Source organism: Centroberyx affinis, unplaced genomic scaffold (assembly GCF_046629955.1).
Source record: "Centroberyx affinis isolate AG114_WGS23_722 - 3 ecotype Tasmania unplaced genomic scaffold, CSIRO-AGI_Caff_v1 ptg001078l_1, whole genome shotgun sequence".
In the NCBI taxonomy this organism is placed as follows: Eukaryota; Metazoa; Chordata; class Actinopteri; order Beryciformes; family Berycidae; genus Centroberyx; species Centroberyx affinis.
The window spans coordinates 704,376-720,189 of record NW_027279625.1 but is presented as its reverse complement, the minus strand read 5'-3'; the positions used below and the strand labels follow the sequence as shown (position 1 = coordinate 720,189).

Sequence of the window (15,814 nt, the reverse complement as noted above, 5' to 3'; positions counted from 1 at the left end):
ATATCACTGTGACACTTGTTAGTGTGGGGCCACACAACGCTGTCGGGTTGCCTCCCTCTCTCCCCGAGGGCCCGTGCGATATTCAGCACTTTAAACAAACTAATGGTTAAGGCTGCAGGGTTGCATTGGGGTAAGGTGATCTGCACTTAGAGGCCCTGAGTGACCACACTGAAAAGAAGTTCGCCAGTGTATCTTACTATCTCATTTTACACATCAGACTCACAATAAAATGAGGTCAGGTCTTCATTTGGCCTAGCGTTTATACTACACACTGCAGTGATGGTATAGCCAATCTTTAAATCTGGACTAAGAATAGCAGTGATGTACTTTTGTGCCCTCCGAGCAAGGTGCCGTACTGCGGCTGATAGAGTTAGCCAGCTTCTCAGGCTCGGCTTGGGCGAAGCATGGGAACAACCAAACCGGGAGAAAAGAAGATGAGGAAAGAGAGAGAGAAAGAGAGAGAGAGAGAGAGAGAGACATAGATATAGCATCAGACACAAACAGAGGAGGGCTTTAGGAGACAGAAAGCAGCAGACAGAAAAAGACGCACAGAGACTGAAGGGGGACTTAGAGCCATGACTGAGGCCTAACTGTCATGAGAAGATGAGAGTTGCCATGGCCACCCAGGAGCCACCCAGCAAGCATGTGAGCAGGCGAGGCTCGGGGGCCAGGGGCCTGGGCCTGGGCTGGTGGATCACATGCACTAACCAGGGATTATGTGCATAAGTGATGAGCACTAAGCCGGCAGGTGAAGAAGGGAGGCCCTGGGACAAGGAGCGCGCCATCCCTCAGGACAGCTCCTCGAAAAGAGCAGGGACTTTTTCCCAAGTGAGGCTGATCTCCCATGTGAAGGGGACTCAGCCAGAGGTCCTCGAGTGCTGAAAGGCCATCCCCCAGGCTGCTTTCACAGCGTAAGTGGCCAAAACGCCGGTCTTGTGAGTCATCTTGAGCGGCAAGAATGGGCCATCTTCACATTCATAAATCCCAACGCAAACACACTCACGGATATGGACTTGGATAAGCACCACATGCTAGTGTATCAGCAGGTCTTTTGTTGAGGGGAGCTTTTTGGCTTGATGTTGATATAAAAGAACCAACAACAGATTCTACAACCCTATCCACGATAAAGAAAAAAGATCCAATTTCAGGAAGGTTAAACATATCATGGACATGGACAGCAGCGTCCAGGAAGCCCAACTTAACCAGCCAAAATCAACAGGTTCAGAGGTTGTTTTTCTGTTGTGAGTCAATCCTCATAATATCCATGGCCTTACAGGAATGTGTTTGAACCTTGATGGCACAAAGAAATCGCATTCCCATGGTCCACAAGAGAGAAAATACACAGTTAACCAACCTCCCCCAACACCTTTTCAAGACGATAGTATCCCTGAACATATTAACATGTAAATACACTTAGATACTTTGACAATGCACTGAAATGCATATAATCTACATGCTAACTAGTCCTTTAAAGAGTTTTCACTGCTGAATGTGGTTTAGAAACACTTTCATGTCTGGGTTTTAAAAATTAAATGTGAGGCCTCTCTTAGAATCTCTAAAAGCGTTTTTCAATTTGATGAGGGATAAGGCGATGACTGGATCCCCTTTCAAAGGGGAGACCCAGAGTTCAATAAGACTTCAGTCTCATTGCCTTTGCCTCCAAGTTGAAGGTCTAAATGCTGGCTTTTTAAGAAAGAGCCCACGTTAGGTGACAGATGGCAGGTTGTTATGCTCCTTGGAACTGAGGAATACCAGTTGCTATGGTCCCTTTTTCCTCTGCAGCTTCACTTGCCATAGCTAAGCATCCCTTCCACTGATTTGGAATAAGCTGACTTGAAACTGCTCAGGTTGTTGTTGACAAACATGAGCCCAGATGAGTCTCCTAATCTCCCAGCTCTTTATCCGTTCTGTATTGGCGTATAAACAGGGTTGAATAAACTAGAAAACTAAACCTCTGTTTTCAGCCTCCTCTTATCTCACGCAGGGTTTAATCTAATGCCCTCTACCCTTTTTACATCTCTGCCTCCAGTAAATTCGACCATATTTTTGATTCAGTGGGTTGTCATGACGACCAGTTATTTCCCATCCTTGAGCCCCCCTCCCCTACTCCTCTTCTCCATTGATACCACTGCCCCCCCACCCCACCCCTTCTTTTTTTGTCCAAATAAAACAAAGCGCGGAGTGAATGCGCTCTGAGGTAGGTAAATGTATTCAGTGACATCAGCCAGGACGATTCTATTCTGCCGGATTCCTGTACCACTTGTTTCCAGCCTTGTCTGGGGGCCGGACACTCTGTTGGGCCCATTGTCCCACGTGTATTCCACACAGGCCCGCAATTAATGGAGGCCTTGTCTAAGGCTTCTGGAGCAGAAACTGCTGTTGGGGAGGGGGACAAAAGGCGGGCAGGCCCGGGGCTGGGAGTTGCTATGGGAGGCCCCCCTTCTCTCTGTGAGGGGGAATTCAAAGGGAGAGGGAGGTACGGAGAGTGAGCGGAGCCCTGGATGAGATGTTTAAGTGATCCGCTCTGTCTGTCCCCTCCCCTCCTGGCCTGAGATGTTTTCATACCGGCAGTTGAAAGGGAACTTTCCCACTATTTGATGATGAGGATGGCCATTTCGCTGCCCGCTCGCTTTGACACGGTGGCGGCTGGGTGGAGGGTCAGCGTTGCCGGACCAGGTGAAGATGGAGAGAAGTGTGGTCGCTGACAAGTGGCCATTCCATGTAGAAACAAGCTGCAGCTCCCACTGTGCAGAGTTTTATCTGAGCTTCACAGAGCCGTTAATTCATCAGTGTTGCCTTCCCTAATAAGTCACATTTCTCTCCTCAAATGGGAATTCCTGTGCTGAAGAGAGCAATATATTTTAGCCAGCATATCCCGGAGGTAAAGGCCCTTCTAATCCAAAACAAAACAATTTATAAGTCTTCCTGCCCCCGTCCCGTCCCTCAGTTGGTGGTTATCAGACACATGTTGGCCCCTGATAGCTTTCTAACCCTTCCTCTGTGGTGTCTCCAGTCCCTGGGTTCCCACACTGATACAGATCAGGATTGTGCTATAAACCACAGGTCTACATCACCATCCACAATGCAGGGTTGTTTGTACCAGAGCAGCAGGCTTATTGAGAGTAGAAGCGATAGGACATAATTTATTGTTGGCTGTCCTCTCCAGTATCCTCTCATCTGTTGTACGAAGGAACCTCGGCCTATTTTAAAGGAGCATCTGGTTAAAACATCCTGTTAGAACATGAACTAACCATTTTATGTGATTCCTAAAGAACAGAAGAAATAGCACACTTATGTGAATTAGGTGTATTTCTGGACTACAGAGGAGGCTTTTGGTTCAGAGCTGCATGTCCTACACAAAATTGATAATAGTGAAAATACCCATCATGAACACTTATTAGATGCTGTAATATTAAAATATTTCTGGTAGGCCATACATGGAGATACAACAGCATTACTTGTATGAGTCTTTTTCTTTGGAAGATATTTCCCTCCTCTTATCCTCCTCAAATCTTGACTTGGGGAAATGTGTGAGGCTATTTTCTGTCTTGTATGTCTACCCTCCAAACCTCGATGACAAGTGCAGCGTTATCTTCACTTCTTTTTCTCACTGAGGACAACACCTCGCTATAACAGTCATCGTCGCAAGACAGTCAACATCGCAACCAATGGTGCTGGCAAGGTTTATGGTGCAGAGCTACTTTTTCAGACTTCATAAGAGAAAACAAAATATCTACATAGGTTTTTCCCTTACATGGACTAGTGTTATTATAATTGGTCAATCCCGTTTTGGCAGAAGACTTGATTTTATTTGGTTTAAATCTGTTGAATATTTGCTCAGTTGCCCAGTCAGAAAGCCAGTTGTGCTTGAAGTTCTCTTGCTCAAACAACAAGGAGGCTTTTGGGGTCATTTCACCTCTGAGGATTTAGCAGCTTTAGAGAAGACTTCTGAAGTCTATCAAGGAGGATAGAGCCATCTGATGATAAACCTGTACCAGATGGAAGGAGAGAAAGAGATGTCAGTCAGTAAACATTTCACAGGAAACAACTACTCATCTGGCCTGATACTGCAGCTTTGATGGTTGATCACATTGATACTGTACATACTGTCTAATTTGTAATAAATGACACATAGAGATGGTAAATAGATAAATAGTTCAGATATTTTGTGAGAAAGATGAAAAGGTTTTACTGCATGTTTGTTTTCTGTTTGGTCCAGTAACCAAACACTGACACATTTCACATTTAGTCCAGTAACCAGACATTCTATTAATTTATCTCTATCTCTGCTATCTCTGACACATTGCCTCCCCTTGGAAATTTTTTCTCTGTATTTTAGGGTAAGTGTTGATGATAAACAAAAATCAGTTGGCATGTAACAACCACAGAAAAGCTTCCCCAAATACACCTACATTTCTCACCCAGCACAAAATGGGCGTAGCTGTGAAGAAAGTGGAATAGAAAACACAACTGGGTAGGATGAGGAGAATCTACATGAAACTGACTAATCCCACTACTGTTACCACCTAGTCCCTCTATTTATTTGCAAAATCTTGTACTCTTTATAATGTCTGCACAGGTTTTTATACACAGCTCCTTTAACCTCAGGAACAACATCCATGCTTTACGAGACTCATACGTTTTTATATATTTTTATATGTTATATTTCCATCCTACTCAGTACCACTGTGTTATGGCATGTTGTTCTATTGCACTGCTGAACTCTCATCTATAGCTGCAACCTGCATCAATGCACATAGCGCCATAATATTTTTTATTTGTATTTATGTTGAGATATACAGTAAAAATGAGCACAATGAATCTCAAGTCTGCTTTTGCAATGTCTGTTATTGACACATCCTTAAAGGTTATAAAAGTGTAAAAAAAAAAAAAAAGAGATGAAATAGTTGATGAAACCGGATGATGAAACACAACATTGTCATTTACTTGCATAAACAGGATATCCAACACCCACATGCTGAACACAGGATCTGTAGATTTCTATTTCTAATTGTGTCTCATAATCCCATGTGGTCTGAAAATGAAGAGTTCTCCACCATTTGAAAAAAGTGATTCCTAATCTTATTAATAGAGTGTTAGCAAAAAATTAAAAATATGATGCTTCTTTAATAAATTATGGGTAAATTGAGTCCTTGGTTGACAGAAGAATAACACTTGTATAACTTTTTTGCTCCATATTTTACCAATACTGAATGATGAACTTCAGGTGATGATTTTTCCTAAATTGGATTCACAGTATAGCGTTTTGGAAATTAGCTCTTCAAATATTCATTGACAAAAACCCTTTTATTGATCCATCTTTAAATGAGTTTACAGTGGAAATCAGTCTTCTGCTCTGATTGCTTTCTACCTGATAAGGCAGACAGGGAGACAGAGTTAATGGGCGATGGAGGAGAGCTGAGTGTGTGTCAGTGTGTCAGGATGGAAAGCCAGGGATTTCCTCCTGACTGCAGCAGACATGAGGCCTGGAGTGTGTCAGGCTGGAGGAGGAGCAGGGGGTCAGGTCTGCTCCACAACCTTCAAGCACTCACTGACCCCCCAAAAAAACCCTCATACACACATGCTGCATCCAGGACAGTGTGTGTGTGTGTGTGTGTGTGTGTGTGTGTGTGTGTGTGTGTGTGAGAGAGAGAGAGAGAGACAGAGAGAGAGAGAGAGAGAGAGTTTATCTCCAATTGCATGTATTTGTCAGAAGAAGCAGAGCGATCTCACTCTGCCCCTGTTTCCAAGTAGCCTACAAATGTCACACAAAGTGCAGTGGACCAGTCTGCTGTCAATGTAGGTTAATGGAATACAAGTAAGATATGTAGTCCATGGGCCAAAGCCCAAAATTTCACTTGTCGGTACCACTCAAGGTGGCAAAATCTAGTTAAAAATTTTGAAAAGGTACATGTCCATAGATGATATTTTGGTATGATAACCATTGCTGAATGGTAGCTTTGTCACAGTAATCAGCTCATGAAGTTAACCACCCCCTACAATAAATTGGGTTGTAGGCGCTGATACATATCTTAATTTAGGCTCATTTTCAGGACCTTTAGTCAGGTTTTATGAGAATATGTTTGATATCATTTTAAAGGGTAGCTTCTTAGCTTTCATTCAAGCCCACTTGTGAGTCTGTCTGACAAATAAAGAGATCACATGGGCTCTTCAAAGTGTCAGTGACATTCATTTTTCCACAATTTTCGCCTAAACTATAGTCTTTATTTGAGCACTGTGACATCTAGGAACATCACAGACACAAACATCAAAAACTGGAATACTCACAGGACTGTAAGGATTCAGAAAAGGTATAATCTACCCATACTATCCCATCGTGAGGGGTGATTTTGGGTCTTAAAGTAGAAGAATGACTTCTCGAGGGAAATCTTATGTTCTTGATTGTGAGTAGTATTGTGAATTGTGAATGATTGTATTGTGAACTGGCCATAGCACATAGGCCTTCTATTTAATGACACATACTACTCTTCAGACAATTCCCTAAAGAATTTCAATGTTCAATAATTTACTGCCATTTCACCAAGAGGTTGCTAGGAATTTGTTTTAATGTGCCCAGGACTAGTGATTCTCAACCTTTTGTCTCTCGGACCCAAAGCTGAGAATATTTTAATTGCTAGATATTATTTTTTGGAACCCCCTCAAGGACACCTGGTGGTCCCCGGACCCCACTCGGAGAACCACTGCTTTGGACAAGACATACACTAAACAACCCTGTTCTATTTCACACAGGCTTCGCCCTCTAACGGGGCTTTATTTGCTCAACCACTCATCTAGTCACCTCAGCGCACTGAAAATGAGTAATGTGATGGAGTTGTCATTGTATCGTGAACTGGCCATAGCACATGCCTCAGGCCTTCTACTTATAATGCCACAGACTACTCTTCAGACAATTTCCCAAACAATTTTAAGATTCAGAGCTCTATTGGCTTAGGGGACTAAGTCTGATGACTTCAATCCCTTCCCTGCACCAACACGTTAACAACATACTGTATCACCAGCCTGAATTGACTGTAAACACCTTGGTCAGCCAGGGGGGGCGGACCAACACTACACTCCTACGTGTTAGCACTTGAGTCACCTAGCGCCGGACGACTCGGGGATGGTCTCAACAGTGCCCCAGTATGTTAAAGGGTAACTTCGGTATTTTTCAACCTGGACCCTATTTTCCCAACTGCGGGTGTCTAAGAAACTAATGGGGACAACAATTTTTGAAATTGGTCCAGTATTGAGCGAGATCGCTTCAGCCGGCAGCCGCGAAACAGGCTGCAATGTAATCCGACGGGGCAAATGCGCGCCGTCAATGTACGTCCACTAAAAGTGCTTGTTTTTGCCACTGACTGGCTCAGATTGTTATTATAAGTGTCTGACACAATATGGAAAGGACCCTATACAGAAATGAAACGTACTTCCTTACCTTTAGCTTGATCCCGTCTGTGTGTAACCAAGTCTCGCCCAAGTCCCGCGAGAGCTTAGTTGTTGCAGGAAGTCACCTGTGGAAACGTGAGTGAGAGTTGGAGAGAGGAGTGCCACCGGGAGGAGTTTGTTGTGTTGGAGTACAGAGATCGTAGCTTAGCGTTATCTAAAAGATCTAAAAAAAAAACAACAAAAACAAAACAATGGTTTGTGTTTGCGCATTTCCGTATTGTGCCAACAAAATGTCGCGCAACACTTCGCGCAGCTTTCACAGACTGCCTTTGTTGTGACCCGCTGAAGTTGTGGCAGAGATCGTAGCTCAGTGTTATCTAAAAGATTTTCTAAGTCATGGCTGAATATTTACCTGATTTCGACAACGTGGAAGAGGCCTTTGAATTCGATGGCGGCCCGTATTTATTTGAGCCAGAGTATACGGATGAAGAGCTCCTACTCATTGAAGAGCTACCATCATCATTCATTTCCAGTAAGTATCTCTATGATAGCATATCTGCTAATGTATAGGATATACAAATGTAGGCATAAAAGTGGGCTTATAGGTCGTATAATAGATAAGCATAAATGACATTTTTACACCACGCACACACACTTAGGCAACAATATTACACAGATAATTTCAGCTTGTTGATATCACTTATTGTATTATTATGAATGTCAACTGCTGAAAAGGGGAAATGAATCTATATACATATTTTATAATCAATCATGACTCAGTTGATAGGCTATTTTACACATACTACTGGCTAGCTCCGCCAAGGAGGTTATGTTTTCGGTGCCGTTTGTTTGTTTGTCTGTCAGCAGGATTACGGAAAAAATACTGGCCCGATTTTCATGAAACTTGGTGGAAGGGTGTAGCATGGGCCAAGGAAGAACCCATTAAATTTTGGAGCGGATCTGGATCCGACTCACGAACAAACAATAATAGCATGAACCTTGGCGGAGGTCTGCGCTCTCCGAGTGCCTTTCTAGTTTAGTGATTGTTTTTGCCGTGTGTACTGATGCCAGGACAACGCAATAACTTTAGCTAATAACTTTACCTCCACTCTGTCTGCAGCAGGTCTCTCCACTCTCGGGACAGCATTTTTCTTTAGGAAAAAGTGCTTTGGGATAGGATTTCGTCTCCTCTTTGGCTGGCTGTAGTCATCCCGGTCAAAATGGTCACTGCAGACCCGATGGTCTGCAAGGCGCAGCGTATGGACAGGAGTGTTGGCATCCATTTGTAGCACATCTAGCCACAACTTCAGCGGGTCACAACAAAGGCAGTCTGTGAAAGCTGCGCGAAGTGTTGCGCGACATTTTGTTGGCACAATACGGAAATGCGCAAACACAAACCATTGTTTTGTTTTTGTTGTTTTTTTTTTAGATCTTTTAGATAACGCTAAGCTACGATCTCTGTACTCCAACACAACAAACTCCTCCCGGTGGCACTCCTCTCTCCAACTCTCACTCACGTTTCCACAGGTGACTTCCTGCAACAACTAAGCTCTCGCGGGACTTGGGCGAGACTTGGTTACACACAGACGGGATCAAGCTAAAGGTAAGGAAGTACGTTTCATTTCTGTATAGGGTCCTTTCCATATTGTGTCAGACACTTATAATAACAATCTGAGCCAGTCAGTGGCAAAAACAAGCACTTTTAGTGGACGTACATTGACGGCGCGCATTTGCCCCGTCGGATTACATTGCAGCCTGTTTCGCGGCTGCCGGCTGAAGCGATCTCGCTCAATACTGGACCAATTTCAAAAATTGTTGTCCCCATTAGTTTCTTAGACACCCGCAGTTGGGAAAATAGGGTCCAGGTTGAAAAATACCGAAGTTACCCTTTAAGACTTCAGCACAACAGGTCTCTCACTCACAGGTCTTGGGTTCCAGTTCCTTGTCCTGAACACTGACCCTGAGAGACCCAGACACATCCAACAGATAAAATCTGATAAATGGACAGGGTGTCAACCACAGCCACACTCCTTATAGAACGTGTGGCTGTGGGAGGCTCCCTCCAACGCATATGCCTGAGAAATGCCGTCGCAGAGCCAATGGGCCAGCCCCTATTTTCACAGGGGCTTGCCAGCCACCCTGTGTGCATAGCACACAAACAACTGTTGTGTGCACCTGCACATTCCACATAACATGCCAATGCATTTACTGGACATAAGCAATGCAACCTCTCCATCCTCTCCCCTTCATGAGAAGTGGGATAAAATGCATCCAGCTGAATCATCTGAGACCTAAATTTACTCCTAATGTTCTTAGGCACAAGGATGGATTCTCTGAGTCTGTGGCGCCACTCAGGTATCCAAGTATCAGCATACAGCTGGGGTGGACCAAAAGAGCACACAAATCACACACCCTCTTAGCCGAAGTCAAAGCAAGCAGCAACGTGACCTTGACTGACAACAACTTATCAGAGGTCTGCCCAGTGGGCTTGAAAGGACCTCGAGGACCTCGAGGACCACAGGCAACTCCAACTGGGGGGCAGCGGAATGCATCACCGGGTGTTTCCTCCTAGCCCCCTCCTAACGTTTCAGGAGAGGGTGGCCAAAAACCGACCTCTCTCCAAGCCCCTCATCGCTGACGCATAAACCTTAATGGTAGAAAGCGCCAGTCTCTTCAGTAGGAGCTGGAGGAAAGAGACCAATTGAGCTAGTCAATGGATCAATGTCCCCACACCATTTCCTGCATTTTCTTGCCTTGTAGCCAGTAGTCCAGGTCGCTTCTGGCTATTCGGGGTATGGTCACCAGGTGTTGTTTGTGCCATCGTGGGTCCGAACTCAGTCTGGCAAACCGCCTCTACAGGCGTCTCATGTGCAGCACCATTGGAACCAAATGGTGAGCTGCTGAGAAGAGACCAAGAAGGTGCATTACAGTAAGTACTATCATGAACCTGTCATGCTGCACCATTGAACTGACTCCGCAATAGCTGTCTGTCTGAGTTCTGACAGACAAGCTCTCAGGATGGACGAGTCAAGCTGCAGGCCCAAAAACAGTGTCTGCTGGCACGGTTGAGGTACGCTGTTCTTCCAGTTGACCGCAAAGCCTAATGTCCTAGGGTCCTGCACCAATTGGATCATGTGAGACATGGCCCATTCTTTGGACCAGGCCATGAGGATTAGGTCATCTAGATATAAAGAGACCCGTATTCCCGACGGCACAGCGATTGAAGTGCTGTATCCACACAAGTGGAAAAGATACGGGGGACTAGGGAATAGCCAATGGTAGTCTGCTGTGCACATTCGGAATTCGGAATGTCCTATGTGTGATGTACACGTTGAGTGAGTGGAGATCCAGAGTACAGACCACTTTCCTGTCCTGCTGAGGAACTACAGGAATAGCGTCTTTCTGTAACAGTTCCTGGACTTCCCTGAACAGGGTGTCCACGTCCTCTGGCAAGGTCATGACAGACTCTCTCATTCCTGTGAACGAGGTGGGATGCTACGAAACTGGAGTGCATAACCCAATCTAAGCATCCTGTCCATCCATTCTGTCAAAACAAAGTGACTCCGCTATTTGTGATAAAACTCTGTCAGGGGTTGGGTGGCAAGCTGTGGAGTGGAGGCTATAAAGCTTTTATATACAACCTCAGCCCTCTTTGCCATCAGTCTGGTGAGGTTGTTCATCTGTCCCAGTAAGCGGGACACCAGATACAACTCTTGTGGTCTTGCTTGTTGGTAGCTGTGACAGGAACACACCCAACAGGTTGTTTGCTGCCGTTGCCGACTAGGCCTGCCAGGTAGAAAATTTTAGCAGGGGGAGCAGGCTTCCTGCTTCCCAACCAGCCAGCAGAACCAGGTGAAAAGTGGGCAGCCAGCATGTCGTCCAGTGGAGGATGCCATGACGCAAAACGTCCTATTTCCTTTTCACTCTGGTGTAGTCGGAGAAGCCGGAGACAGAAGCCACGATGCCTCCACACACTTCCAAGTTTCATCCAGCATGGGGGTGCCAAAAATCGTCCTTGTATCGGCCGCGTCTGTGGGATGGATTCATCCACCATATCCGGGTGGGGGCAAGCCAATGCTAGTGGATCTGTGACCGGGGCAGAGGGGCAGGGATCGGCAGAGCCGCCACCACATTCTGCCTCACCATCGGTGCAGCGGAGCTGGATCTCGGGAGAACACTGGTAGCACTGGAAGTGCTTCCATTATTGCTGGCACCGCACAAAAGACAGAGCCCACCAGTCAATGCACTCCGCCAGGTCAGCTACCCCATCTGCAGCTTGTTCAGGCCAAGGCAATCGAAGTATTCCACAGCAGCAACCAGACTGGGGCATGTTGGACAGTATTTTATCAATCAATGGCATCCAAGGCAACGTTGTTCGTCAGAGTACTGATGAAAAGTGGATGCTGAGTAATGAGCTGCTCGCCTTATATAGGGTGAGGCCTTGCAGAGTTGACTAGGCTCATCCTGATTGGCTGAGCGTATGTGTGCATATTTTCAGTGCGCTGAGGTGACTAGATGAGTGGTTGAGCAAATAAAGCCCCGTTAGAGGGCGAAGCCTGTGTGAAATAGAACAGGGTTGTTTAGTGTATGTCTTGTCCAGGGCAGTGGTTCTCTGAGTGGGGTCCGGGGACCACCAGGGGTCCTTGAGGGGGTCCCAGGGGGTCCTCAGCAAACTGATGAATTGTTGTGAATTAAACTTCACCATTATTTAATTTACAAGAAGTTAACACAATTAGAGAATGTAGGAGAATGACTGTTTTGATCATAGTTTCACTGTTATCTCTCTACCTGCATTATAGTCATGGAATTCTGGACAAAAAATCATATCTAGCAATTAAATTCTTCTCAGCTTTAGGTCCAAGAGGCAAAATCTCATCAAATGGGGGTCCATGGCTCTAATGTGGACTAAATTAGGGGTCCTTGATATAAAAAAGGTTGAGAATCACTAGTCCTGGGCACATTAAAACAAATTCCTAGCAACCTCTTGGTGAAATGGCAGTAAATTATTGAACATTGAAATTCTTTAGGGAATTGTCTGAAGAGTAGTATGTGTCATTAAATAGAAGGCCTATGTGCTATGGCCAGTTCACAATACAATCATTCACAATTCACAATACTACTCACAATCAAGAACATAAGATTTCCCTCGAGAAGTCATTCTTCTACTTTAAGACCCAAAATCACCCCTCACGATGGGATAGTATGGGTAGATTATACCTTTTCTGAATCCTTACAGTCCTGTGAGTATTCCAGTTTTTGATGTTTGTGTCTGTGATGTTCCTAGATGTCACAGTGCTCAAATAAAGACTATAGTTTAGGCGAAAATTGTGGAAAAATGAATGTCACTGACACTTTGAAGAGCCCATGTGATCTCTTTATTTGTCAGACAGACTCACAAGTGGGCTTGAATGAAAGCTAAGAAGCTACCCTTTAAAATGATATCAAACATATTCTCATAAAACCTGACTAAAGGTCCTGAAAATGAGCCTAAATTAAGATATGTATCAGCGCCTACAACCCAATTTATTGTAGGGGGTGGTTAACTTCATGAGCTGATTACTGTGACAAAGCTACCATTCAGCAATGGTTATCATACCAAAATATCATCTATGGACATGTACCTTTTCAAAATTTTTAACTAGATTTTGCCACCTTGAGTGGTACCGAAATCTGGTCTGGCCCATGGACTAATGGCCTTCAGTTGGAGATACGCAGAAAAATGTCAGTGTTAAATTAACTCTGAGAGTGTAAAAATCAACTATGCCAGTGAAGTCCACACCCATCAGAGTAAATTCAACTCTTCTCAGAACCATTTCAGCTCTATAAGTGAACAAACAATTTTTCAATCAACTCTTGTCAACTCTAATCGTCACTGAAAAATCAATACTTTAAAATAAAGTTTGCAGTGTTTGTTGTGTATCGTCTGTTAAAAAAAAACATCTGACGTTTATTTGGAACAAATTACACACAAACTGAAAATATATAGCCTAATGATAACATCCCAAACTAAAATTTATATTTTTGTAGTGAGAAGTTTTTGTCCCTATCAAGCGCAATGGAAACATTTTATGTCATCGCTGCTTGATCCCAAATCACAATTAATCTGCGATGCATTTGTGAATGCAAAGATCTTGTGTCTGAAATGCAGTGAGATGAAACTTATTAGATGTAGTTATTGATTGCTGTAGGCTATTAAAATATAATGTTTTGTTGCAGATCTGATTGACTGATTATACGCATGCATTAAACGCATTGAAATTGCTTTAGTGTAAGCATACATAATCAACGCATAACCTACAGGATGAATCCAGTGTTTCCCGCACCAATGCAATGCATCTGCAACACACTAATGCAACAGGTTCTCTCGTTTTAAATGGGGGAACTTCCATCAGAGAGTTGCACACTTGATTTGTACCTGAGGCCAAACTGCAGGAGAAGCCACGATGAGGAGAAACACCCGCTTTTGCAGCCAGTTTTTCCATTCTTTGAACTGCTGAGTGATTTATCTTCTGAAATATAGACTATCTTTGTTTTCCCGCATAAGTCAGCGCAGCTCTTCCTGACAGGTAGCCAATGGGAGGGCCTCCTTGCACGAGCCTACCGCCTCCCCGGCAACATGTCCCGCGCGCCCATTGGATAGGACGTTACAGTGGGAATGGAACCTAGAGAACTTGCGCACGAGCCGTTCGCGTGCAGGCACTGGCTCTATAAATAAGACCCGAGGTGCAAGTAACGGGAGTGAATTTGATATCTCCTTGGTGTCGGGACAGAGACTAATTCACTTCTGACATTTGTAAACTCCTCTTTTGGTTTCCAAGGAGAACGCGGGACACGCTGCCTGTGCAAACTTTTTACAACAGTTATTTCTCTCGGCTGTTCCACTGGTGTGAGCGCTTAACCTGAAGATGCCAGCCGGTACTTTAGAGAGGACATCCCCATCCTCCGTGGCTGCCACTCCGGCAAGTGGCAACACAACGCCGGAGAAACCGAGGATTCCGTCTGAGAATAGAAAGGTATTTGATAGCGACATAGACCCTTTTGTTCATATTCGTTTACCTGTCAACTGTTACTGAAATTTCAACGCTGTTGTACTCAAGAGTATTGTTTTTTCCTGTCTTTAAGTCCTCCAAACCAATCATGGAAAAGAAGAGACGCGCGCGCATCAATGAGAGCCTCGGCCAGCTGAAGACGCTCATCCTGGACGCACTCAAGAAAGACGTAAGGAGACACACATTTATAGTTTGTCTGCCTCCAAATCATTCACGTTTTAATCCTCGTTAGGTTCAGTGTAGGTTGATTAGGAAATACAACGAAATTTCAGTAAGTTCGAAACTACAACATATTTCTCCCTCGTGCATTCAGAGCTCCAGACACTCCAAACTGGAGAAGGCGGACATCCTGGAGATGACCGTGAAGCACCTGAGGAACCTGCAGCGACTTCAGATGACTGGTATGGAACTGTACGATTTCAGGATTTACTGTAGTATGCTGATCTGCGCACAGTCATTCTCGGATTGTCGGTTTAGATTAAGGTCCAACTTGTTCCCACAGACTCCAAAATATATTGCCTACAAGATCTGTATTGCTGCAATATATTTAGATTTATTATATTTAGAAAATATTATTGACCTCACTAATAAACTTAGTCGTGATCCAAAAGTCCACAACTCCTGGCTTCACTTCAGATATATTTTATTATATTTAATATGATATAATTATATATTTAAAATTATATTTATCTTTTCTGTCTTTTCATTGCCTTGATGAAGGCAATGAAGCATGTTGTTTGTTTTAGAAAAGTGCTACACAAATATCTATCTATCCATCTATCTATCTATCTATCTATCTATCTATCTTTGTATTTACGTTTATCTATCTATTAATCTATCTATCTATCTATCTATCTATCTATGTATGTATTTATGTCTATCTATCTATCTATCTATCTATGTATTTATGTATCTATTTTCCTTTGACAGCTGCTGTGAACACGGACCCGTCCATCATGGGTAAATACAGAGCCGGGTTCAGTGAGTGTGTTGGAGAGGTCACCCGTTTCCTGTCCACCTGTGAAGGGGTGAACACCGAGGTGAGGACTCGTCTCCTCAGCCACCTGGCCGCCTGCGTGACCCAGATCAACGCTGTGAACCTCTACGCTCCTCACCTGGGACAGACCGTCACACAGATACCGGGCGCCGCCGCCCCGCAGATGCACGGGGTGCCTTGCAAAAGCGTCTCGGCGATGAGCGTCCCCCCAGAAGCGGTGAAGCTGTATGGCGGGTTCCAGGTTGTGCCGGCCCCAGACGGACAGTTCGCCTTCCTCATCCCCAGCGCGGCCCTCGCACCCCTGGGTGCACAAAACAGCCATCACATGTCACCCGTGGCACCTCCTCCAGTCACCTTAGACTCTGTGTGGAGACCATGGTAG

At 44.5% G+C, this 15,814-nt stretch overlaps 1 protein-coding gene across 1 annotated transcript; it reads left to right on the top strand.

Moving 5' to 3' along the window:
- The first annotated feature begins 14,288 nt into the window (after nt 1–14,288).
- Nucleotides 14,289–15,814, top strand: LOC139647393 (transcription factor HES-1-like). The gene is made up of 4 exons (XM_071523287.1): nt 14,289–14,399; nt 14,509–14,604; nt 14,749–14,836; nt 15,366–15,814. Exons 1-4 carry the CDS (start codon nt 14,292–14,294, stop codon nt 15,812–15,814), a joined length of 741 nt encoding a protein of 246 aa, XP_071379388.1. The 5' UTR covers nt 14,289–14,291.